Source organism: Eschrichtius robustus, chromosome X (genome assembly GCF_028021215.1).
Source record: "Eschrichtius robustus isolate mEscRob2 chromosome X, mEscRob2.pri, whole genome shotgun sequence".
Classification (NCBI taxonomy): domain Eukaryota; kingdom Metazoa; phylum Chordata; class Mammalia; order Artiodactyla; family Eschrichtiidae; genus Eschrichtius; species Eschrichtius robustus.
The window spans coordinates 14,442,472-14,469,658 of record NC_090845.1 but is presented as its reverse complement, the minus strand read 5'-3'; the positions used below and the strand labels follow the sequence as shown (position 1 = coordinate 14,469,658).

Genomic DNA, 27,187 nt, shown 5'->3' with positions numbered 1-27,187 from the left:
ATCCTCCCACATATTTGACACCCTATAAAGAGTCTGGCAGTGCTAGGTAATACATATATGGTATGGGGGGAAATCTGCAATCTGTGCATTCAAAATCATTCTAGAGAATGGCTTATGGACACTCAAAACCCCGACTAGGATGTGCTCGCAACGCTTGGTAAAAATTTAGCATTTTGTATGCAATATAAACAGCACTCTGAAGCTTATCAGAAGTTTCCTTTTTTATTGCATTAAAAACTGACCATTTATTAACTTATGCCATAGAAGGTAAGGAGTCAGAAACCGGGAACCCCTGGCTTTCTCACCTTTCCTTATAATTTTCCCTCACATGTTATTTATTAAAAGGTCCAAAATTTCTAGATAGCATCAACATTGCTTTTCCTACTTTAAAGATCCAGTGCTACAAATAATAAACATAGCATCATAAAAAGATCCAGCTCTACTATTTTTCTCTTGTCCAAGGCACATCTGTTTTGTGTTATCCATCAGTACTAGTGTGAAGAGGGTAGAAAATCAGATGCTGCCAGTAAGAAAAGCCATTTTATCTTTTTATATACCTCATCTTCCTTATGCGTAAAATGGTGGCGAGGATGCCGTGCCCCTCTCTGACCAAAAACTGAGATGACTGCGACTGAACCCAGGCTTTATTGTCACCCATCCTACACCCCAGAGGCACCGCTCTTCCTCCTCATGCTCCAGTGCTCACTCAGCACGAGTGACTCACGAAAAAAAAGGAAACACAAGGGCACAGAGAGAGCATGGATACCAGCCAAGGCTGACAGAATTTCAATAACCTGGGATTAGAAAAGCTGTACAAATATATTTATTATCAAGATGTTTCAACTTGTCATTATTATCAGCTTACTTCTATTGAGTAAAAGGTTCTGTGCTCACGCCAGATGGCCAGGAGAGCATTAGGAAATCATTTCTGAAGGACGGTGCTCAGTAATCCAAAACAAGGCAAAAGTTGAACCCCCTGCTATTTGGACAACCCATCATCCACGGGAAGAGCAGAGGCAATGAAGTGTTCCTTCTTTCCTTCAGGTTTCTACCTTGATTGGGTTATGACAAAATAAAATGATAACTATCACAATCCCAGTACCAAATATGTTTTCCAATATTTAACTGAATTTAAAATAGAGAAAAAGAAAATAGAGGCTTTTGTTTCATCACCACCTATAAGAAGCACAAGTATCCAGGGCCCACTATGAGTGAAAAGCCTAAGTCGTGTGGTATTTCATCCCCGGATGATGAAATACCACAGGGAAAGAGATAGGCCACGGACACCGACAGGCCATTCCTAAGAGTAAAGAGGCCATGTTTAGAGGGGAACCCCCAGTCCCAGCCACCCAACCAACACCACCTAGAGCAGAAACGATCTTCCCAGCTGACACCTTCCAAAACCCCCAACCGACAAAACTGTGAGAATGGTTATCACTGTAAACCACTAAGTTCTGGGGTGGGTTTTTAGGTGGCAATACAGAACCACAACAGACGGACATCACTTCTTGCATGAGTTTTGGTACCAGCAGAGAAGTAATGGTGAGGTCACCTGACCATTCTTCAGATTAGGAGAAAGTGAACGAGGCTCCTTGTAGCTGGCTCAGGAGCGCAGAGTCGCTTATCCTCAATCCTCAGGCAAAAGTTCGTTTCAGCAGGAAGTGGGTCACCTGACTTCTGGTCAATTCATCCCAATAGGAATCGTTAAGGCCCAGGGGCACTAACGGTGAGGGGCTACCTCATTCAAGTGAATGTGAAGGTCTCCCAAGAGCAGGAAGCCTGGAGTCGCACTCTAGAGTAACTGCCGACTCTTCAGATGAATGACCTCTTGCCTCTAGGAATCCTCTCTGTGTGAAACCCCAGAAAAATCCTGTGCACGGTTTGGCAGGCACCTAACTAATAATGGGTTGTGCAGCCGATCAAGGTGCTAATCTCTCAAGAGCAGGACACTCACAGGCTAGCCCTGGAATCTCCCATCCATCTACAGCCCACCTGAACCAAGGAATCTGCCAACAGTCGCAAGGGCTTGTCAAATTTGCCAAGGAAACCAGGCCATTTGGCTGTGCTACCTATATTCTACGGTGCTATTAAAATTAGTTCTATAAATATTCCTAATACGGTTAGAAGAATGATTGGGAGTGGGTGAGCCCTCAAAGAACACTGACGACTGTTACTAAGAATAAGGACTCCTTTCTACTCTGCAAAGTGTGCTACAGTTTTGTCCCAAAGCACCCTTTGGAGAGAAGTTAATTTTGTTATGTTCACTTTACAGACCAGGGAATAGGGACACACAAAGACCACAGTGGGAAAGTGTCTTTATGAACCCTGGGCCTCTAACACTGCTAGAATTTATTCAAATTTATATGTATCTATATATACCAAGCCATGTACAAAAGCATGGATGATGAGAATGACTATATCCAATTGGTAGACACCCAAGAGGGAAAACATAAGAGGCAATGTAAACTCTGGTCTGCCACCCTGGAGGAGTAATTTTACCTCTCCTTGCCCTTATCCCATCTAAAATACCCAACCCCAGAGGCAAAGATTATCAAACTAATGACTATTTCTGTTAACTTTCACAATAAAACTGCTTCCCTTACCAGGTTTTGGAGTTACTATATAGTAACTCATGGCAAAATTCAGAAATTGCCCTACATTACATGGCAAGTAAATTTTTATCATAGTTCTGGTAGGGGAGCAAAAGTCGAGTGGCCTTATCCCAGGTAACACAGGAAGCTGGTGTTTACTCTAAAATACCATTATTATGGCATATAAAACAAGGTTACCAGGAGCTGGGGGAGAGGGGCAATGGAGAGTTATTGCTTAGTGAGTACACAGTTTCTGTTTGGGATGATGAAAAAGTTCTGGAAATGGATAGCAATGATGTTTACACAACTTTGCGAATATACTTCATGCACTGAAATGGACACTTAAAATGGTTTAAATGGTATATTTTGTATATATTTTACTATAGTACAAAAATTTTAAGGGAAAAAATGCCTGCGTATGAGAAAATCCAACAGTTGTGAATGGCTAAATCATGCATTAACATTTCAATGGTAGAAAATGAATCAAGCAAAAAAAGTTAAAACAGTTTGGATTTCATGTTAGGTATATGTCAATCTGAATGATTTTGAAAGACTTTTCAATCATTATTTTTCAGTCTAAACACTGTTGTGAGAGGCTCCACGGTACTGATCGCTCAGATACTTCATACCTAAAAACAATTTAGGCTTAGAAAATACTTTAAACAAATGATTAAAATTTAAATCACCAATGAAGGGCAATGAGACATCATGTGTCCCCAATGCATTCACTACCTGAGAAGGGCATGTCACTGGTGCAGTATCCAGACAAAAATGCACAATCTTCATCTAAACAAGAGAAGCCACCAGCCAAACCCAAATGTGCTACATTCTACAAGACAGAGTCATGAAATGTCATTGCTCAGAATGTCAATGTCACAAAGACAAAGAAAAGCTTATAGGAACTATTCCAGATAAAGGAGACTAAAGAGCCATGACGAATAAATTCAATTTGTGATCCTGGGTTGGATCCTGTATCAGGAAAAAACAGAAAGATTCCTACAAATAACATTTTGGGGACAAGTGATGAAACTGGAATATAGGCTTGAGACAAAAGTACTGTATCCATATTAAATTTCCTGGGACTTCCCTGGTGGTCCAGTAGTTAAGACTTCACCTTCCAATGCAGGGGGTGCAGGTTCGATCCCTAGTCGGGCAGCTAAGATCCCACATGCCTCGTGGCCAAAAAACCAAAACATAAAACAGAAGCAGTATTGTAACAAATTCAATAAAGACTTAAAAAAAAATGGTCCACATCAAAACAAAATCTTAAAAAAGAAATTAAATTTCCTAAATTTGAATAACTTATGTCCTTGTATACAGTTTTCAAATTTAATACTTCAGTGGAAAACTGCTGAAAACAATATCTTGACTAGATACTCACAGTAAGGCTAAAGAAAAAAGAACTGTCTTGCTATAATCTAGTTAGTGAACGTTGTTTCTCACAGGAATGTGAGTTAGCCATTATGAAACTTCTTTATGTGTATACTAGAACTAAACAAATAGATAAATATATGAGTTTAAAGTATTAAGGCATAAAAAGTATGATGTATGCAACCTAATCGCAAGTGGTTTAGAATAGGTAGATGATAGATAAATGGATGGATGAATGAATGGATAGATATAAAATACATATATGGAGAGAAAAAAATAAGGCACATGTGGCAAATGTTAAGTAAATCTAGGTAAAGAGTGTACAAGATTTCTAGGTACTATTTTTACAACTTTTCCGTCAATTTGAAATTACTTCAAAATAAAAAGTTTAGCCTGGGGCCCTTGCCACTTCGTGGCAGAAAACCACCTCCACAACCAGAAATGCTGACACCAGGAAGGAAAGCTTCTGTTGTGTTAAGCCCCTGAAAGTTGGGGTGCACAGATGCTAGCGTTACACTAACCAAGATGATAGACTTTTCTGTAACTGATCTTTGCTTCTTATAGGGCACATATCTACTTTCACTTAATCAAATGTTTATCACAAATACTCTAGAAAATGATATGAAATTAATGGATACAGATCAACCAATAAATGGTAAAAATAGGCAAAAGCCTGAGGAGATATAGGATATGTGCATAGCCTCAAAACACCTCCCGCAAGATGCTTTAAGTATAAGGGGAAACATATTCCCCTAAATTGGTGAAGATGCCAATTTAAACAAGGGATCTTGGTAAATGTCACCATGTAATAAGGCATATTAACATTAGGAAATCCATGATACAATGCGTCATCATGGAAAGGATGAAAAGGACGCATCACCATTTTTCTAGTAACCTTGCCAGAAATGTACAATCTTATTCAAAAAGACTGAGGGACAGTCTACAAAATAACTGATCAGTACTCTTCAAAAGTATCATGAAAGACAAGATTAAGAAACTGTTACAGACTAGATGAGACTTAAGGAGAAATAACAAGTAAATTCAACATGGGATCCTCGATAGTATCCTGGAATAGAAATAGACCACCAGTGGAAAAACTGATGAAATTTGAATTAAGGTCTGTAATTTGGTTAATCATACTGTAGCAATGTTAATTTCCTACTCTTGATAATTGTACTATGAAATATAAGATGTTAACATTAAAGGAGCAGGGGGAGGAATAGAGGGAACTCTGTACTATTTTTTTGCAACTTTTCTAAAAGTCATTTTCCGTAAGCTCATCTCTTGGGTGATTGAATGAATATCCCTACTGGATTGAACATACATGTTAACCTCCACTCTCACTCAAAACTCCACTAGAATAATAATACGAGGCTTTTTTAAAAAGAAAAAAAAAGGCTTAAACCTACAAGCCCAAGAGAAAGGGAAAGAAGAATAAAATCATAGTGGCTAGAAAACAGATGGACATATAGTGACTGCAGGAAGCGGAAAACAAAAAGGTCATTTCATAGAACTGACTCTGGGAAAGGATCCAACTCCCTCTGAGGTGGTAAATACAGCTAGAAGAAGGAATATAACAGTATTTCAAACCTAAGACACCAATATTTCAGGTAGCACTAATAAAACGCAGCCAAATAAGATATGATGCAATACTTTACCACTTAGCATTTATCTTAGACTTATTAAATGAGTTATTTTAGACTTAGATTTTTCATTTATTACTCATACATTCAGAAAAAGGAAAATAAGCAAAATTAATTGTTCAACGTTTCCCTAAAACTTCCTCACATTTAGAATAGGACTTCTGTCAATCGTTTTGACAAAGAGTGGTCAATGTCCCTATTTTTCCAGTGTTGTCCTCTGTGCCATCAATAGCATTCATGATGCAGTATTTCTTAAAAGAATCCACAAAAAGAAACTGGAACCATTAGTACTCAGCTTTGAAATTATGTAAAGCTAATTTTTTAATAAATTTATTTATTTATTTGTTTGTTTACTTATTTATTTTTGGCTGCTTTGGGTGTTCATTGCTGTGCGCAGGCTTTCTCTAGTTGTGGTGAGCAGGGGCTACTCTTCGTTGTGGTGCGCAGGCTTCTCATTGAGGTGGCTTCTCTTGCTGCGGAGCACGGGCTCTAGGTGCGCAGGCTTCAGTAGTTGTGGCATGCGGGCTCAGCAGTTGTGGCGCACGGGCTCAGTAGTTATGGCACACGGGCTCTAGAGCGCAGGCTCAGTAGTTGGGGCGCACGGGCTTAGTTGCTCCGCAGCATGTGGGATCTTCCCAGACGAGGGCTCGAACCCGTGTCCCCTGAACTGGCAGGTGGGTTCTTAACCACTGCGCCACCAGGGAAGTCCAAAGCTAGACTATTTTTTTTTTTTTTTTTAATATTTATTTATTTATTTTTGCTGTGTTAGGTCTTTGTTTCTGTGCGAGGGCTTTCTCTAGTTGCGGCGAGCGGGGGCCACTCTTCATCGCGGTGCGCGGGCCTCTCACTATCGCGGCCTCTCTTGTTGCGGAGCACAGGATTCAGACGCGCAGGCTCAGTAGTTGTGGCTCACGGGCCTAGTTGCTCCGCGGCATGTGGGATCTTCCCAGACCAGGGCTCGAACCCGTGTCCCCTGCATTAGCAGGCAGATTCTCAACCACTGCGCCACCAGGGAAGCCCAAAGCTAGACTATTTTTGACTCCTGCTTTCAGTTTGCTGCTAAACACTGAGGGAGCATCCAATTTACCACCTTTCTCACTATCCCCATCCCCATCTCCTACCCATTCAGTTCCTAAGAGTTAACAGTGCTCCAATCTAGACTCTAGTATCCTTTCCCAAGCCACTAACACACAGTATGCAAGTTTTGATGCAATTTAAGATACCACCAACTGTGAAATGTCCTAAGTTTAAGTGGTGGGGGAAAGGGGAACATGTGCCTCAGAAATGAATAAAACAAATCAACAAAGTGTGGTACTAGTATAATGACAGAAATACAGATCAATGGAATAGAATGGACGGTCCAAACATAAACCCTTATATTTATGGTCAACTGATTTTGGACATGGGTTCCAAAACCATTCCATGGGAAAAGAATGATGCTAGGACAACTATGCAACAAATGATACTAGGACAACTGGAGAGCCATATACAAAAGAATGGGAGTTGAACCCCTACCTCACACCACATACAAAAATTAACTCAAAAGGGATCAAAGATCTAAATAAAAGAACTAAAACTATAAAACTCTTAAAAGAAAACATAGGGGTAAATCTTTATGATCTTGGATTAGGCAATGGTTTCTTAAATAAGATACCAAAAACAGAAGTAACAAAAGCAAAAAGTAAATAACCTCATCAAAATTTTTGAATTTTATGCTTCAAAGGACACCATCAAGAAAGTAAAAAGACAACCCACAGAAAAAAAAAATAAAAATAAAAATAAAAAGACAACCCACAGAACGGGAGAAATGTTTAGCAAGTCACTTATCTGACAGGAGACTTGTATCTAGAATATATAAAATACTGAGTTGTAAGAGTTCTTTATAAAGACAAGTGACCTAATTTAAAAACGGAGGATTTCCCTGGTGGTGCAGTGGTTAACAATCCGCCTGCCAATGCAGGGGGACATAGGTTCAAGCCCTGAGCCGGGAAGATCCCACATGCCGCAGAGCAACTAAGCCCGTGCGTCCCAACTACTGAGCCTGTGCTGTAGAGCCCATGAGCCACGACTACTGAGCCCGTGTGTCACAGCTACTGAAGCCCGTGCACCTAGAGCCTGTTCTCCGCAACAAGAGAAGCCACCGCAATGAGAAGCCCGCACTTCACAACGAAGAGTAGCCCCCGCTCGTCACAACTAGAGAAAGCCCGTGCACAGCAATGGAGACCCAACATAGCCATAAATAAATAAATACACAAACAAACAAACAGTGGTGGTTTGAAAAAAAATAAAAATAAAAACAGGCAAAGGGCTTAAATAGACATTTTTCTAAAGAAGATGATATACAAATGGCCAATAAGCACCTGGTATCATCAACATCATTAGTCATCAGTAGAATGCAAATTAAAACCACAATGAAATCCCATTTCTCATCCACTAGGATGGCTATAATCAAAAAGGCAGACAATAACAAACGGTGGCAATGATGTAGAGAAATTGAAATCCCTGTATATTGCTGGTGGGAATGTAAAATGGTACAGCACTTTGGGAAAGAGTCTGGCAGTTTCTCAAAAGACTGAACATGGAGTTACTGCGTGACCTAGCAATTCCACTCCTAGGTAATTAACCAAGAGAAATGAAAACATACATCCACACAAAAACTTGTACCAAAATGTTCATAGCAGCATTATTCATAATAGCCAAACAGGAGAAATAACCCAAATGTCCATCAACTGATGAATGGATAAATAAAATGTGGTATGTCCATACAATAGAATATTACCGGGCCATAAAAAGTACTGGTACATGCTACAACATGGACGAACATTGAAAACACTGGTGGCCTAGATATATTGGGATTGGGGGTGACTGTTAGTGGGTACAGGGTTTCTTTTTGGGGTGGTGAAAACATTCTGGAAACAGGGTGTAGAGAAAAGGGAACCCTCTCGCACTGTTGGTGGTAATGTAAAAATTGGTACAGCCACTACGGAAAACAGTATGGAGGTTCCTTAAAAAACGAAAAATAGAGTTACCATATGATCCAGCAATCCCACTCCTGGGCATACATACAGAAAAGATGAAAACTCTAATTCAAAAAGATACATGCACCCCAATGTTCATAGCAGCACTACTTACAATAGCCAATACATGAAAGCAACCTAGGTGTCCATCAAAAGAGGAATAGAGGACTTCCCTGGTGGTCCAGTAGGGTTAAGACTCCACACTCCCAATGCAGGGGGCCCAGGTTCGATCCCTGGTCAGGGAACTAGATCCCACATGCATGCTGCAACTAAGAGTTCGCATGCCACAGCTAAGAAGTCTGCATGCCACAGCTAAGAAGTCTGCATGCCGCAACTAAGACCCGGCGCAGCCTAAATAAATAAATAACAAAACACTGACTCCTAGGTAAGATGAGGTATAGATCCAGATGTACAGAGCCTCCCACCAAATGAAATGGAATAAACAAAACTTTTAAAAAAAAAGAAAGAAAGAGGAATAGATAAAGAAGATGTGGTATATATATACAATGGAATATCACTCAACCATAAAAAAGAATGAAATAATGCCATTTGCAGCAATATGGATGGACCTAGAGATAATCATACTAAGGGAAGTAAGTCAGTCAGAGAAAGACAAATATCATATGACATCACTTATACGTGGAATCTAAAAAAATAATACAAATGAACTTATTTATGACATCACTTATATGTGGAATCTAAAAAAATAATACAAATGAACTTATGTACAAAACAGAAACGGATTCACAGACATAGAAAACAAACGTATGGTTACCAAAGGGGAAAGGGGATAGGGAGGGATAAATTAGGAGTTTGGAGTTAAAAGGTACACACTACTATATATAAAATAGATAGGGAATTCCCTGGCAGTCCAGTGGTTAGGACTCCACGCTCTCACTGCCAAGGGCCCAGGTTTAATCTCTGGTCGGGGAACTAAGATCCCACAACCTGCCCGACACGGCCAAAAAATAAAAGATAAAATAGATAAATAACAAGGATTTACTGTATAGCACAGGTAACTATATTCAGTATCTTCTAATAATCTATAATGGAAAAAATTTGAAAAAGTATATAAATATACGTATAACTGAATCACTTTGCTGTACACCTGAAACACACCATTGCAAAGCAACTATACTTCAACAACAACAAAAAATATTCTGGAACTAGACAGTGAATAGTCTAAAAACTGAATTGTATACTTTAAATGGGTAAGTTGTATGGTATGTGAATTATATCTCAATAAAGCTGTTATTTAAAAATTGGGGAAACAAGAGAAAAAGGAGAAAACATATTGCTTTAAAACAATTGCACGAATGTTCCAAAGTTGATTATGTTGAGTATGTTAAATCCAAAAGGATGAATGTAGAAGATACAATATCATACAGAGGATTTACTAAATTAAAATAGCACAATCAGCGCAGGTGGTTTAGTTAGGATTACTAAAGTATCAAATGTTTATATGTTGGCTGATAGCCCAAAAGTAGAAAGCAACATAGTTAGAAATAAATAGAGCTGGGGGAATTACAATTACTGACCTAGCGAAGGAAACATATTAACTAGTAAAATGATAAAATTCATTACGCTCCCTGATTTGGGAAGGGTTATGAATATCTGCTATGATAAAAACCAACATGGGTATAGATAGAAAGAGAGCTGAAATCGAGTATATTTGAGATATGCCATAGCACAGGAAACTAAGCTAGTAAAAACAGTAACAAGTGGAAGAGAGGGAAGTATAATACATACCAAAAGAGAACCTGTACATAAATCCCATCTGCTTTTATTATTCAGTACAATCTCCCATTCTAGATGTAGAAGAATAAACAGTAGGGGTTGGCAAACTTCTTCGGTAAATACTCTAGGTCCTATGGGCTATATAGTCTCTGTTACAACTACTCAGCCCTCCATTCTAGTGTGTATAGGCCACGGACAATATGTAAACATCTGAGTGTGGCTGTGTGCCAAGGAAACTTTGCTTACAGAAACTGAAATTTGAATTTCATGCAATTTGCATGTGCCATGAAACTTTATTTTTATTTTTTCCCAACCCTTTAAAAATTTACAAACCCTTCTTAGCTCATAAGCCATGCAAAAAAATATAGGCAACAGGATGGATTTGGCCCATGGGCTGTGTTTGGCCATCCCCTGGCAGAAGAATGCTTTCAGTATCAGAAACACTTCAACACACTGGTAAGCAAGAAGGAGCAATCAAGTCTTACACAGCACAGTATTTACTCACCAGAAACCAAAAGGCATACTAATAAGTACGCCACATCTGGAAAATAGTGACAAAAGCCTTCCAGAATGTTTATGGGAATTAAGTGAGTTAATACACAAAAAAAGTTCTAAGAATAGTACTGGGTACCCAGCAAGCCATTCACCAACTATTTCTGATATCATCAGCAAAAACATATTCATACTGACTCCAAGAGAAAATACAAAGGTAATGATTCCATTTCTGCAGTAGTACAATGCGTATCAGAATTAGAGCAATAACTTTCAAGGCTAAAACTCCAAGCCACGGTATTTCTCGAGAGTCTAAAATTCTCAAAACTAGAGTAAACTTTATTTCAGCACTAGGAAGCTGTTATTTACATATAAGACAAATTTCTAGAAGGAAGGTGAGAGGATGACAAATGTTTGAGAGTTACCACTAAGAAATTGCCCAAAGGATTTTTTTAAAGTAAAATTCAAGATTAGGGTCAAGAGTCCATCCTTGGCTACACATGAGACCAATGCTAAAACCAGCAGAGGAAACTGACTTTCATCAAGAATCTGTTCCATTTAAGAACCTGCAAGAAATGAGTATTTGATCAACAGCTCAGAACTCATCTAGTCCACCTGACCACGTGCGACATTTGGATTTATAAGGACAAGGCACTTAGGAAGAACCATTTGTTGAAGAATGAGAGAATTATACTACTTGCCCCCCACTCAATCCTGTGTTGCACACCCTGTAGCATCAACCGAAAGAATAGAGAAGCCATTTCCTTATCACCATGAGAGGTGGCTTCAATCATCATATTCACCTGACATGCAAAGAAAGACATAATTCACAATACAGAGCACCACTACCTGCCCTCTACAGATTAAACTGCATTTTGAGAGAGAAGAACAAATCAATACTCATTTCCATTTCACAACCTTAAACAATGGAATGCTGACAAAGCTCCCTGCTAAACATTCACCCAACCACCTGTCACCAACATCACCCTCGACACAAAGGGCTATTTTTATGTAGTACACTACTGAGATAGATAATATCCTATTGCCATGGCAACAAGTTTTCCAGAAGATATGCTAGCCCATGAAGAATGCAAAAAAAAAAAACCAAGCTATTTCTTTGCATTTGAGTTTACTTTGCAGTATATGAGGAGGATTCTATGTTTTTTAACAGCCTTGGTTTGCTCAACAGGGCCTCGGTGAGTTTGAGCAATGTACAAAGAAATCCTGAGTCCGTCCGTGCGCGCCCGCGCGCACACACACACACGCACACGCACGCACGCACACACACACACACACACACACACACACACACACACAGAGCTATTTTGGGATGAGGAAGAATCCCTACAGGAATCCTATCCTTCAGGGAAAGAAAAAAGCCAAACTAACACGAGGCCATATCCCTAAACGTTATAACACACTTTCTACTCCCCTGAGCTAACTCATCTCCAGTCCTAGGGTGCCGTTCCCACCATATGCAGCCAGTCCTCACAGAAGCTCCCAGAGGCTCCATGGCTGCATGTTTCCCCGTGCCCTGAGCAAGAACAAACACTGCAACCGGTGGAAATGCCTGCCCCACTCTGATCGAAAAGCACCCACTCGCACACACCCCCATAGCCTCAAGGCCTCCGGGAGAAGTGAGAAGAAGCCCTCTCAGCCCTCCTGGAGGGCAGGACAGTAGGCCGGCCCATCGCGAGTGGACTCCCACTCTCCCCGCACCGGCTGTGCCCGTTTCTCCCGAGGATCCAGGGCTCTGGGTCCCAGCCCAGCCGGCACCCTGAGCTGGCTCTTCCTCCATCCGTCCCCCAGAGCCACCTCCAGCCCCTCGGCCCACACTCTGCGCAGGAGGCCAGCCTCCGTGAGCTTCCACATGCAGGCTCCCCTGCCTCCGGCCTCCAGCACGGCAGCCAGCAGGGGACAGAGCCGGTCACTTGTCCCTCAGCTCCCACCCCACCCCCTCCTGGCCACGGGGCTGCCAATGACCGTGCTCTTCCAGGCCACTGTTCCTGCAGGCGAAGCACCCTTCGCAGCCCTGACAGCAACATTCCCGCCCCTGGCCCCTCAGAACCAGGGAGGCCGAGGCCGCCGCTCTACGCCTCAGCGCTCCCGCTCTCAGTAAACCCTCTGGGCACGCCACGCCTGAGGGACCCTGATAAGCCCAATTGCTGACAGCTTCCTTGGCCTCAAAGTTGAATCGGCCTGACCCCGAGACTGTCCCATGTTCTGCTTCACCCCACCACAGAAGCACCTCAGAAACGGTCCAAACCCTACTCAGACACGCGGCCACAGAATCACCGCTTCAAGCAAGAACTCCCACACCTACACACAACTGCCATGGAAGCACCAGCCTCTCCCCTGAGAGGTCATCAGGAAACCCCCCTTTCTTTCTTAGTTTGCCTCTTTAACAAAGACTGAATTCCATACCACGACACTGTAAATTAACTATATTTCAATAAAATGAACTTTTAAAACTTTTTTTTATTTAAAAATAAAAACAAAGACTGAATTCCAACCCAGATAATTCTTTAAAGGACTACCAGAAGTCACTTATCTGCGTGACTGTGGGCAAGTTACTGAACCTCTGCGCCTCTGTTTTGTTTTCTTCGAACTGAGGATGATAGTAGCTAACCTCGTGGCTTGGTTGCGTGAGTTACATGACATGAGCGCTCTACAAGTTATAGGACAAGGCCAAGTACATGGTAATCAGTTAATACATGGTAGCTGCTACCATGATTGTATACATGTAGACACCATATATCTACAACCAGAGTAGATTTTGCCCCAGGGACATTTGGCAATGTCTGGAAACATCTTTGTGGTTTATTTTTTAAAGGTTGCTTCTCTTTTTTTATTTTTATTTTTTTAATATTTATTTATTTATTTGGCTGCGCCGGGTCTTAACTGCGCACATGGGATCTCCGTCGCGGCATGCGGGATCTTTTTGTTGTTCTTGTTGTGGCATGCGGGCTCTTAGCCGCGACATGTGGGATCTGGTTCCCTGACCAGAGATCGAACCCCGGCCCCCTGCACTGGGAGCGTGGAGTCTTAGCCACTGGACCACCAGGGAAGTCCCTGGAAACATTTTGGTTGTAACAACTGGGGAAGGGACAGATACTAGCATGTAGTGAGTAGAGCCCAGGGATGCTGCTAGACATCCTACAATGCATAGGGCAGTGTCACTGTAAAGAATGATCTGGCCCAAAGTGTCAATAGTGCTGAGGTGGAGAAACCCTGATCTAGAACAAAGAATAAGTTAAAAGAAGCTAAACATCCACGTGCTAATTTCACGCGCTTCACTTCCATTGCCATCTCTCAGTAACAGGACCATAAAACCACCACAGCATATGCAAAGGACAGGAGTTAAAACATTTTTAAATAATTTTAAAGAGAGCCTAAAGAAAAAACTAACTCAAAAGGCAAGCACATCAAACATCTCCAGGGGCAAAAAGCTGTTTATGTATAATCATCTGTTTTTCACAAGGCTGACCCTGAACTAAGGGAGAAACAAAGAGATCACTGTATTAAATATGTTCTTTTGAAGGCATCAGGGGCAAACATTATGCATTTAAGAAAGCCTGCTTTGAAAAAAAACAAAAACAATTCTTAATTGCTGGCATTTATGGGATTTACTTCAATTAGTCAGTAAATTAACACAGGTGAAACACTTAATTACCCCCAGAAGGCTAAACAAAAATATTTTTCTGTAAACCGAGGGCAAAGTGTTACAAATGAATTAAGTCAAAGCAAACATTTACTACTAGCCTAATATTAATAGCCTCTCCTGGTCCTGAATTAAATTATGAGGATAGCTGAGTTTCTCCAGTCTGTAAAAATCACTTTTTCCTATAAGTCCACGTTCTAGCCAGCCTCTGAAGTAGAGATAATAGTGGTAAATAAAACAGGCCCAACAGCCAGCTGGCGCGTGCTCCAGAGGGGCTCTCTGGAGTGAAGTGAGATTGAGAGGGCCAGACAGAAAGGTCAAGAGCAGAGAGGGTTCAGAGCTGGAACTGCAGCAGGGACTTGAGGGTGAGGTCCTGGAGGAAGCAGCTGAGCATCCATTCACTCTGGGCTTCCTTCCCCCTTACAGGACAGACAGGGGAGGAGGGGGAACAAGAGCCTCATGGAATCTCATTCCTGACCCAGACTTGCCAGCACTGCTGCTACCATTCTGACTTTGGAAACAATTAGCTACGTACAACTGGAATTTCTAGACACCTCACAACTCTTCCAAGCAGGGCTTCTTAACCACTTTTGTGCTTTGGACCCCCCTTGGGCAGCCTGCATGGACCTCTTCTCAGAATAAATTTAAATGCGTAAAAGTAAACACTTAAAATACACAGGATTACTGTATAGCACAGGGAACTCTACTCAATGCTCTGTGGTGATCTAAATGGAAAGGAAATCCAAAAAAGAGGGGATATATGTATACGTATAGCTGATTCACTTTGCTGTACAGTAGAAACTAACACAATATTGTAAAGCAACTATACTCCAACAAAATTTTTTTTAAAAATATACACGACTATTGGGAATTCCCTGGCAGTCCAGTGGTTAGGACTCGGCACTCTCACTGACAGGGCCCAGGTTCGATCCCTGGTTGGGGAACTAAGATGCTGCAAGCCGAGCAGCGCGACCAAAAATAAAATACACAGGATTGTAAACAAAATATATTGAACTACAGCTATCAAATATTTAAAAAACAAGTTTGTGGTGGAAATACATGTGTTTATTAACACAATGATAAGATCAGCCAGTGTCTACAGCAGGGGTCCCCAACCCCCGGGTTCCTATTAGGAACCAGGCCGCACAGCAGGTGAGTGGCCAGCAAGCAAGCGAAGCTTCATCTGCCGCTCCCCGTCACTTGCACTACTGCCTGAACCATCCCCTCCCACCCCCGGAAAAACTGTCTTCCACAAAACCAGTCCCTGGTGCCAAAAAGGTTGGGGATCGCTGGTCTAAACCACTGTAAATTATCACTGAAATACCTGCAACAATTATAATATGATTTTAAAAATTCTATTTCTATAAGTGATCAAGTCACAGGAATTGCTAATGCTACTGTGGTTTGTTGCCTACAATGCATAATAGAAGGAAATGCTCAATATCAGTTAGGGGCCAGTAAAAAGAAAGCTGTTATTTTTTCCCCGCATCTAAATTCAAAGACCCCTGAGAGCCGGACCCAGGTTAAGAAGGCCCGCTTTACTCTGTGCAGGAGTGAGCATGCACAGCATTCACATCTGCTTTTCCACTTTTTTTTCCCGCCTCCTACTAGTTAAGAGGAAAAACAAACTGTCTAAAGACTAAAATTGAAAATAATGCCTAAGAAGATATTTGCCAGTCCTACTTGGCATAAGAAAATGAATTATGCATGAAAATTTTTTTTTAAAGATAAAGAAATTTGACATGAGTGGCTGAGCAAAAACATATCTATTCTGACCCCCCAAACCTAACCAGAATAATTTTCTGCTTCAGAAAACTCTGGAAGGCAAGTGTGGTAGAAAGATCCTAAGGTGACCCCCCTTCCAAAAATTCTCACTTCCTGGTATCTGTGCTTTTTGATAATCCTCTCCCCTTGAGTGCAGGCAGAACATGTGACTTGCTTCGAATCAATAGAATATGGCAAGGTGATGGGATGTCGCTCATCTAAGGCGACTGGAGAAAGTGAATCTCCTGCTGGCCTTAAAGAAGCAAACAGTTATGTTGTGAACTGCCTATGGAGAGGACCATGTGGCAGGGAACTGCGGGTGGCCTCTAGGAGCTGAGGGCTCCAGTCCTAAAATCACAAGGCACTGAATTCTACCAACAACCATGTGAGCTTAGAAGAGGTCCCCAGATGCAAAAAGGAGTGCCACCTGGCCAATGCCTTGATTTCAGCCTTGTGAAACCCTGAGCTGAAGACCCAGTTAAGCCATAGAAACAATTAGTAACAAATATGTGTTGTATTAAGCTGTAATTTACATTTCTGGAAATTCATTCCAGAGCAATAAATAACTAGTGCAGTAACCAAAAGATGGGGTGACCTACCATCCAAGTTTGCCTAGGACTGTCTTGGTTTGAAAACGGGAAGTCCCATGCCCTAAGAAACAACTCAGTTCTGAGCAACCCAGGTTGGTTGGTTGCTGCTATGGTCTGAATATGTATGTCCTCCCAAAATTCCTATGTTGAAATCCTAATGCTCAGTGTGACAGTATTAGAAAGTGGGGCCTTTGGGAAGCGCTTAGGCCATGAGGGTAGAGCCCTCATGAATGGGATTAGTGCCTTATAAAAGAGGCTCCAGAGAGATCCCTAGCCTTTCCCACCATGTGAGGACACAGTGAGAAGTCACGGGCTATGAACCGAGAAGGGAACCCTCACCAGAAGGCAACCACGCTGGCGCCTTAGTCTTGGACTTCCAGCCTCAAAAACTGTCAGAAATAATTGTCTGTTGTCTATCAGCCACCCAGTCTGTAGTATTTTGTTATAGCAGCCGGAATGGACTAAGACAGTTGCCCACTAATAGACGTGTACTGAAGAAAAGAATAATATAAATACAAAGTACTAGACACTTTGCCTATAGGAAACAAACAGAAAGTTTGAAAAAACCTGGAAAGGAACCAAACCCTCTTTTAAAAGTTACCAATAATTAGCAAAACAACTCAAGGGAATTCCCTGGCAGTCCAGTGGTTAGGACTCCACGCTTCCACTGCCGGGGAAGGGGGGGGGGGTGTCAATCCCCAGTTGGGAACTAAGATCTTGTAAGCCGTGTGGCACAGCCTTTAAAAAAAAAAACCTCAAGATTTCCTCAAAACTAATTTTGTACACCCTTAAAGTAGAGCATTCCCCAGTTATGTGTGGGAAACTAGGACAATGTTCAAATCCATCTTGTATTTCTAGTCTTCACTTTGTTTTTCAATCTCCCTATTGGTTTCCCCAGCTGATTTATTTTAAATCAGTACTCAAAAATCATTACCTTAAAGACTGGCAACGGCTCAATGATATGAATCCGTCATTCACTCTTGCCATTTAACCACAGGCCACAGGTATTAAACCCATGCATATTCCCATCCCCTCTGACCACCCCCAGGTTCCCTCCTTAAAGATAAACCCTATGGAATCATATGATGTCTGAGACTTGCTTCAGGATAAAAGAGGGGGCAAGGAACAAGGTAGGAATGCAGATGGAACGGAATTGACCGAGTATTGATGGTTGTTGAGCAGGGGTGGCAAGTGCAGAGTTTAATGTATTAGTCTGTTTGCTTGTTTCCATTTTTTAAAAAACTAGAAAAAAGCAAGCCTATGAAAGCCTAATCAATTAACTCAAAGGTCCTGTAACACTATCAAGAATATCAGTGTACTTTCTCTATCTATGAAGGCATTTTGAATGTTTGTACATGTTTAGAACAGTTCCCTAGTCATGTGACATTCTATATATTAAAAAAAAAAAAGTCACCTACTTTCCATAAGCATAAAGGTCTCTACAGCACCATAAAACAATGAGTCATTGGGACTTCCCTGGTGGCGCAGTGGTTAAGAATCTGCCTGCCAATGCAGGGAACACGGGTTCGAGCCCTGATCCGGGAAGATCCCACATGCCATGGAGAAACTAAGCCCGTGTGCCACAACTACTGAGCCTACGCTCTAGAGCCTGCGAGCCACAACTACTGAAGCCCACGTGCTGCAACTACTGAAGCCCGTGTGCCTAGAGCCCGTGCTCCGCAACAGAGAGGCCACCGCAATGAGAAGCCCGCTCACCGCAACGAGGAGTAGCCCCCGCTCGCCGCAACTAGAGAAAGCCCGCACGCAGCAACGAAGACCCAACGCAGCCAAAAAAAAATAAAAATAAAAATAAATAAATTTATAAATAAATAATGAGTCATTGTAAGAGTAGGTAACGAAGATTTTTTAAAAAGAAACATAAATGAACTACAGCTACATGTGTCAACAAGGACGAACCTCAAAAACAAAACAATGAGAGGAAAAGCAAGTTGCGGAAGGTTACAGAGTACTATACTCCTCCTTCTGAGTTGAAAAGCCATACAAAACAATTTATCATTTTAGTGACACATGTGTATATATATACATGTATGTACACACTATATATATACACACACATATAGCTATAATAAAAGTACAAAAAAATTTCAAATCATGCACACCAAATTCAGGACAGTAGTAACCTCTGGGGTGAGCAGGAAGGGGAATGGGACCAGAGAGGGGGTCCCAGGAAACTTTCACACTAACTGGGCTGTTTTACTTCTTATGCTGAGTAGTGGGTACACAGTTATTGTTGGGTAGTCCCTCTAGTTTTACACACCTGAAATTTTTTTTATAACAGTTAACAAGGTACTATTATGCAAATGTCCTCCTTTTAACCAGACAATGGTATGGCTCTGGAACTTCCTTTATCTGCTGGCATTCATTCTGTTTTACAAAAAAAGAACACCCTTTATCTCAAACAGCACATATTCCAAGTTACCGTTTTAGCATGCTGGCCTCTATCTCCCTAAAGCATATGCTACAAAGGGATATGATATAAAGATGTAAAAACAGAAAACTGTTTCATTTGCATTAAAAAAAAATAGTTCTGGCTAATAATCCAGCAACTGGAAAAAGTTCACAAGAATTTCGTCTTTTGCCTAGAGTTGTTTTTAATGATTAAACAGTTGCTTCAAAGAATTACAAGAAAACCTTTAAATATGACTTCTTCCCAAAGGTGAGTCCGTGCGCAGGAATTTTTAAAATATCCTCTACTTCTCGTAGCTTTGTTTTACTTCTTTTCCTCAATCAAAGCCACTCAAACAATCAGACATTACTTACTGGCTTTTTTCCCATTCAATGATTTCCCCTGACAATACGAAATCAACAGTGTTTTTATAACTATTTCCCTTAAAGTCTAAGAGTTAACTGTCAAGTCAGCGAAAGACAAATAACGTATGTATGATCTCACTTTTATATGGAATCTAAAAACAAACAAACCAACAAAAAAATGGAACTCGTAGATACAGAGAACAGACTGGTAGTTGCCAGAGGTGGGGGTGAGTGAAATGGGTGAAGGTGGTCAAAAGGCACAAACTTCCAGTTATGGGACTTCCCTGGTGGTCCAGTGGGTAAGACTCCGCCCTCCCAATGCAGGGGGCCCGGGTTCGATCCCTGGTCGGAGAACTAGATCCCACATGCATGCCGCAAATAAGAAGTCCACATGCCACAGCTGAAGATGCCACATGCTGCAACAAAGGATCCTGCATGCTGCAGTGAAGATCCCGCATGCCGAAACTAAGACCTGGCACAGCCAAAATAAATAAATATTTTTTTTAAAAAAAACTTCCAGTTATAAAATAAGTAAGTCCTGGGGATGTCATGTACAGCATGGTGACTAAAATTGATAATACTGTATTATGCATTTGAAAGATGTTGAAAGTAAATCATAAAAGTTCTCATCACAAGAATGAAATTTTTGTAACTATGTTTGCTGATAGGTATCAGCTAGACTTATTGTGATGATCATTTCGCAACACATACAAACAGTGAATCATTATGTTATATACCTGAAACTAATACATCATATGTCAATTATATCTCAATAAAAAATATCTGAAAACAGTTAACCATATAAAAATGAAAACTAGGGCTTCCCTGGTGGCGCAGTGGTTGAGAGTCTGCCTGCCGATGCAGGGGACACGGGTTCGAGCCCTGGTCTGGGAAGATCCCGCATGCCGCGGAGCAACTGGGCCCGTGAGCCACAATTACTGAGGCTGCGCGTCTGGAGCCTGTGTTCCGCAACAAGAGAGGCCGCGCTAGTGAGAGGCCCGCGCACCGCGATGAAGAGTGGCCCCGGCTCGCCACAACTAGAGAAAGCCCTCGCACAGAAACGAAGACCCAACACAGCCAAAAATAAATAAATAAATAAATAAAATTTTTTTTTTAAAAAATGAAAACTAATTATAATGACTACTTGAAATATGCACAGCATTCTCAAAGACTAAGACACCATCCTGAAAGACAGATATTATAAAGGAGTCTATATAGTTTGCTAATTCACTACATCAAGCAGAAAACTTGCCAGTTTAAGGTAGATACTTTTGTTCTAGCTGTTCTATTTTCTTACTCAAACCCTAAAAAATAAAAACATTTGCACTGCGGGACTTCCCTGGCAGTCCAGTGGTTAGGACTCAGCGCTTTCACTGCCAAGGGCCCGGGTTCGATCCCTGGTCAGGGAACTAAGATCCCACAAGCCCCGTGGCAAGCAAGCAAGAAAATAAATAAATAAAACATTTGCTTTGGAATGCAAGCTCTGTGAGGACAGGGATTTATGTTTGATTCACAGCTGTAACCTCAGCATCTACAACAGTGCCTGATGCACAAAAGAAACTCAAATACCTCAAATACACATCCAACCCAAGTCTATGCATTCTAGTAAAATGCTGGCCTTTCAATACCAATGAAATACTTCACAACCTGGGAGACCAATCACTCTAACATTTGTAGCTCTTTGTCTTGAAGTATTAAACAAAAACTATTTACCTGTTTCTCAGACATCCATATTTACTTTTTCTAATTTAAGGGTTTTACTCCAACATTTTTCTACCTAAATCACGACTTCCCTGGTGGCACAGTGGCTGGGAATCCGCCTGCCAATGCAGGGGACACGGGTTTGAGCCCTGGTCCGGAAAGATCCCCGCGCGCAGCAACGAAGACCCAACACAGCCATACATACATACATACATACATAAATAAAATTTATTAAAAAATAATAAAATAAAATACATCAATACCTCTCTATAAAGAGACCAAAAGCCCTTTCAAAATAAGCCATTATGATGCACTAAAATATAATCCAAGACAGAAAATAGGCATATGGAAAGATCCTAAACATCATATGTCTCTAGGGAATTGAAAATTACATCAACGAGATACCACTACATACCTATGAGAATGGTGAAGATCTAGAACACTGACAACACCACATGTTGATGAGGATATAGAGCAAGAAGACCTCTCATTCATTCCTGGGGGGATTGCAAATGGTACAGCCACTCTGGAAGACAGTTTGGCAGTTTCTTACAAAACTAAACTCACTCCTACCATATGATCCAACAATCACACTTACTGGTATCTACCCAGAGGGGTTGAAAACGTAAATGCACACAGATGCTTACAGCAACTGTATCCATAAACTGCCAAAACTTGAAAGCAACCAAAATGTCCTCCAATATGTGAATGGATAAACTGTGGTACATCCAGACAATGGAATATTATTCAGCACTAACAAGAAATAAGCCATCAAGCTATGAAAAGACATGGAGGAATCTTAAGTGCATATTACTAAATGAAAGAAGCCAATCTGAAAAGATTACATACTGTGTGATTCCAACTATACATTTTGGAAAAAGGCAAAACTCTGGAAACAGTAAAAAAGATCAGTGGTTGCCAGGGTTTGGGAGTAAGAACAAGGGATAAATAAGTAGGGCACAGAGGATTTTTAGGGCAGTCAAACTACTCTGTATGATACTACAACGGTGGATACACGTCATTATACATTTGTCCAAAACCAAAGAACGTACATCACCAAGAATGAACCATAATGTAAACTATGGACTCTGGGTGCTTACGATATACCAATGCAGGTTCATCAGTTGTAAAAGATGTACCCCTCTGATGGGGTGTTGATAATGGGGGAGGCTGGGCATGTGTGTGGCAGGGTATATATGGGAACTCTGTGTACCTTCCCCTCAATTTTGCTGTGAACCTAAAACTGCTCTGAAAAGATAAAGTCTATTAAAAAATATGTATGTATTTCAACTGAAAACAAAATCCCTAAGATAACTCACTTCCATAACAAAGTAACAGGTATAGTGGTTTATTTTTATTCCAAGGAGGAGACAAAGTTAAGTATTTTTATAGAACATTTGCTTCAGGTAAGATTTTCAACCTTCCTGGAACATTATGGTAATCTTAACTGTATGCTTATTAAAAAGAAAAAAAAATCTGTTACCATAGAAACTACCAGGGCTAATTAGTGCCTCCATGACTTGGGCAGTTATACCTGTTGGGTCACTTAATTAAACTTACAGGTTCCTGTTTAACAGAGAAAGGCTAAAAACATCTACATCTGTTTAAAGAAAGGCTAAAACACTCATGGGGTAGTGCAAATCAGGATAAATGGCGTGCACGTGTGTGTACCCACACCCAGACACACCACACCACACACCACCAAAGTGGTCGGTAAAAATTAGGTGGCTGCCGGCTGCTGGCTTTGTTTGACTCTCTTCTGATTACATTTCTCTGTCCAGGATGCATTTGATGTTCATGTTCACCTGTACGAAGAATACTGGGCTACTGCATTGTGTTAAGTTAATGGGGAAGGATATATTTTGTTTTGCTGGGCTGAATAAGGGAGCTTTAAAGCTCTGAGAGATTTACTACAAGCAATATTCTAGGGATGTCCCCTTTTGCCAGCATCTTTTGCAAACAGGTTTCGACTAGACATCAAGAATATAATCTCAGCCATACAATGGCACTGTGCCTTGAGTTCCTTTTAAATCTTAAACACCTCAAGGGAGCATGAGTTCTAACACCAGGAAAGCCCCCTTCCCAAGTCCTTAGGAGAAGTCAACCAACATAATTCATATTTAATATGCCCACCATCTCTTATCACACTCCATGTATTACTGACAACAAAATAAGCCTTAACAGGTGCCCAGCTGTCACTTACTTGCTCTGTGGCCTCAGTCACTTACTCCTCTTTCAGTTGAGAAACAGCAACAGCATTTAACAAATTTACTATGCTTGGGAGTATTCTGAGGGCCTCATGTAATAGCTATGGTTTGTGTTTTAAAATATTGACTTTTCCTCTACCTGGTCGAGCTTAACTGCTCAACAGCAGAGGCTGAACTGTCTCCATAGCAAGGACTTCTTAAGGGACAAACAGCCATGTTAAGGTCTGTGAATACTAATTATATTTTCAGAAATCTTGAATTCTGAAAAGTGAGAGATTACAGGGTGTCTAAAGTTATGCACACAAACAGACAGAGTGTATGCATGCCCCAGAAGTATAAAATGCAGTCTTAAGTGATTAAAAGAAAAAAAGTCTACACACACAATGATAGTATAAGTGAACCATAAAACCCTCAATACTCCTTTGGAACTGGATTTTAAAATACCACTCCCCACTTGAAATATACAACTGATGTTAACTTTCATACTGACTCCAGCTTTTAAGAAAAGGTTCATTTCACATTTGGGGCCTGATATTAAGAATCACCAGGCTTCCCTGGTAGTTCAGTAGTTAAGAATCCGCCTGCCAATGCAGGGGACACGGGTTCGAGCCCTGGTCCGGGAAGATCTCACATGCCGCGGAGCAACTAAGCCCGTGAGCCACAACTACTAAGCCCAGGCTCCACAACTACTGAAGCCCGAGTGCCTAGAGCCCGTGCTCTGCAACAAAGAGTAGCCCCCGCTCGCCGCAACTACAGAAAGCCCGCGTGCAGCAACGAAGACCCAACGCAGCCAAAAATAATTTTTTTTTAAATAGTCATTAATTCTAAAAAAAAAAAAAAAAAAAAAAAAAGGATCTTATCACCATGAAGTGCTAGTAACAGCAAAAGACAGACAAAGTGCTCACCAAGTAGTCCTTCTCCAGGCTCCAAGGAAAGCACAAAACAAAAACAGCATCTACTGCGCACCATCCGCCTCCTTCTTTTTCAGGTGTGGAGCAGCCAAAAGGATGTAGCTATGACACAATTACTTTGCAATTCTATTTCAAGTCCAAATAATGATAAGATGGGAAACTACAACTGTCCCCCACGGTGGACGTCTGGGGTCCACCTCTAGCCCTAAATAGGGAGCTTGGCTCTGCCTTGACAGACGTCCTCTCGCAGCCCTGTGTCCCTGTTCTGCAATTTGTCATTAGGCTTTCCAGTTTAACGCTAATATGCAGAAATATGTTAGTAGGCAAATATATATAGTAGATACGTATATATTACAAGTAGTATATAAAGCGGACAACATTCAGTGGTGGGGCTCCGGCCCTACAGACACACACACATCCTTCAAGTTCCAATCCTGCAAGCGCCCACCCACCCAGGAGAGGGAAGGGCAGGAGCCTCGAGCAGAGGTTAAACCAGACACCAGCCAAAACAAACACCACTTCCAGAACAAGGCAAACTTTGGGTCTGGGCGGCTGCAGAGCCCCAGAAACGGCCGGGGAGGGGAGGGAGTGTCCGTCCGTCTCAGGGGAGGAAGATGAGGAGCGCACCCAGCACTGCTGAGCTGCGGAGGAGGCTGGTGTCCCCTGGGGGACAAGGGCGTCGCCGCCATTCCCGGCTGCGAAGCCCCTCTCCGCGACCTGGCCAAGGCCTCCGGGTGCCTGTCGGCAGCCCTGTCGCCCCACCCCGCCCCCTTGTCCCCGTAGAAATGGTCCCCACAGACCCACAGGGGCAGGGGCGCGGGGACCTACCTGGTGCAGCGTCTCAGTGGGCAGCTGCGACGCCCGGAACAGGTCGGCCACGGGGCCCGAGGCTGCGGTGGCCGCGCCGGGGGCGGCCCTGGCGGCCTCAGGGGGCCCGGACCCGGGGCCCCCGCCTGCGGCGCCGGCGCAGCGCGCGAAGAGCTCAGAGTAGCACTGCTGCTCGCCCTCACTCAGCAGCAGCGGCGGTCCAGAGCCGCAGCCCCCGCCTGCTGCCGCCTCCATGGAGCCTGAAAGGGGGCCCAGCGGAGCACCGTCCCCGGTTGAGGCGCCGCCGCCTTCACCACAGCCTCCGCCGCTTCAGCCTCGGCCTTGGCCGCCGCCGCCCCCACGCCCCGCAGCTGCCGCGCGGCCGCTTCCTCCCGGCGCGCGCCGGCCCCGCCCCCGGACTTGAATGTTGTGCCTCCGCCGCGCGGCACATGGAGACAGGCGCGGCGCGGCCCAATCACGGCCTGGGATCGCACCCCGGCCCCGCCCCGCCCCGCCCCGCCCCGTGCGCGCCGGACCAGGTAAGTAACTCCGCGCGCTGCCCGCCTTACGGATGGCTACCTGCTCAGTCCGCGCGGCGGAGTCTAGAGGGTAGGAGCCAGCGCTGTTCCGCGTCCACCCTGCGCGAGAGGGGCATCTTTGGCCCTTCTCCCTGGCCGGGAAGGGGAACATCTAGACCCACCTGGAGAATGGCGCTTTTCATGGGGCGGGAAAGGCTGTGGTGTTTTCTCCCTAGGACGCTGGAGCAAGTGTAGTACCCACGACACGCCGTGCCTTTCCCAGAAAGGGACGAGGCATGGGAAATTAGGCTTCGCTTTTTCCATGACAGTACCCCTCATGTCCTGAAAAGCTGGAGGGCAGAGATCTCCATACGAACCAGGGTCCCATTGACTCCTATAGTGTTCTAGGTGGCGACGGGGTTAGGCCACTTTCTCAGGCAAGGCTCAAACCTGGAGTTGAGCCTTAAGAAGGAATAACATCGGTTATTGTTAAATACTAGAGTAATAGGAGTGAAAAGGGCCCTGGGAAGAATTGCACGTGTATATGCATTAAGCCTGGCTGGGAAACACTAACCCAAGCGAAAAAAATCAGTCCAGGGTTAAACACTAAACACTAGATAGATAGATGGATAGATAGATAGATAGAGATATATAGATATCTTTCACCCCAAATAGTGTTATTTTAATTAAAAAGAAAACAAAAACCATCTCAGGAAATAGCACTGATGATAACAAGTATACTTTGGTATTTTGATCAACTAAAATAAGGACCAAGGACAGGAAGAGAGGAAAAGAAAAAGGAAGGTAAAGATGGGGGAAAGGGGAAAAGTGAAGAGAGATACATAAGAAAAAAGAAAAATTATGTCAATTCATAAATGGTAGCCAGAGTAATATTTCCCATTTGGAATCTGAAAAAAATGAAATAGAGAAAGAGGATCCCCAAAATCACTAAGATTTCCTTATACCATTTTTTGCTTCAGACCTGCCAGGAGAGAATTAAGACAGCGGTAGGTTTGGAGAGAAGAGTACCAAAAGAATAGGTAAGTTAAGGAGCAGCAAAGACTAACTTAGTTGGGGAATTTCCACTTCAAAATCTCACCACCATTGTATTTTCCACAAGTGTAAAACCTTCTCAGGAAAACTGGAAGTCAAGAGATCATGTTTATTCCTTTCCTACCTTTCCCTTTGTGGTCAGACTTCCCTGAGCGTGGCCCACCATTCTAACAAAGGTGAGAAAGGGACCCGTTCCCCGTGATAAACGCCAAACCCCACTTTTCCCTGTGACTCCTGCAAAAAGAAATGTGAGATATAACAATCCCTAACATTCATATAGTTCATACTACGATGTTTATTTAAGCCTCATAGTGCCTCTCTGAGGTAGGCTGGTTTCCCATTTTAATCTCCA

The 27,187-nt window shown here is 42.5% G+C and overlaps 1 protein-coding gene across 2 annotated transcripts in view; it reads right to left on the bottom strand.

The window, feature by feature from the left end:
* REPS2 (RALBP1 associated Eps domain containing 2) overlaps positions 1-25,519 on the bottom strand; it is a 224,229-nt gene extending 198,710 nt beyond the window's left edge. Inside the window, exon 1 of one of the 2 annotated variants that reach the window (XM_068533341.1) lies at positions 25,286-25,519. In XM_068533341.1, the coding sequence (XP_068389442.1) occupies positions 25,286-25,519 (234 nt within the window). The remainder of the gene's footprint in view (positions 1-25,285) is intronic. The other variant, XM_068533342.1, reaches the window with a different exon arrangement.
* Between the last annotated feature and the right edge of the window lie 1,668 nt (positions 25,520-27,187).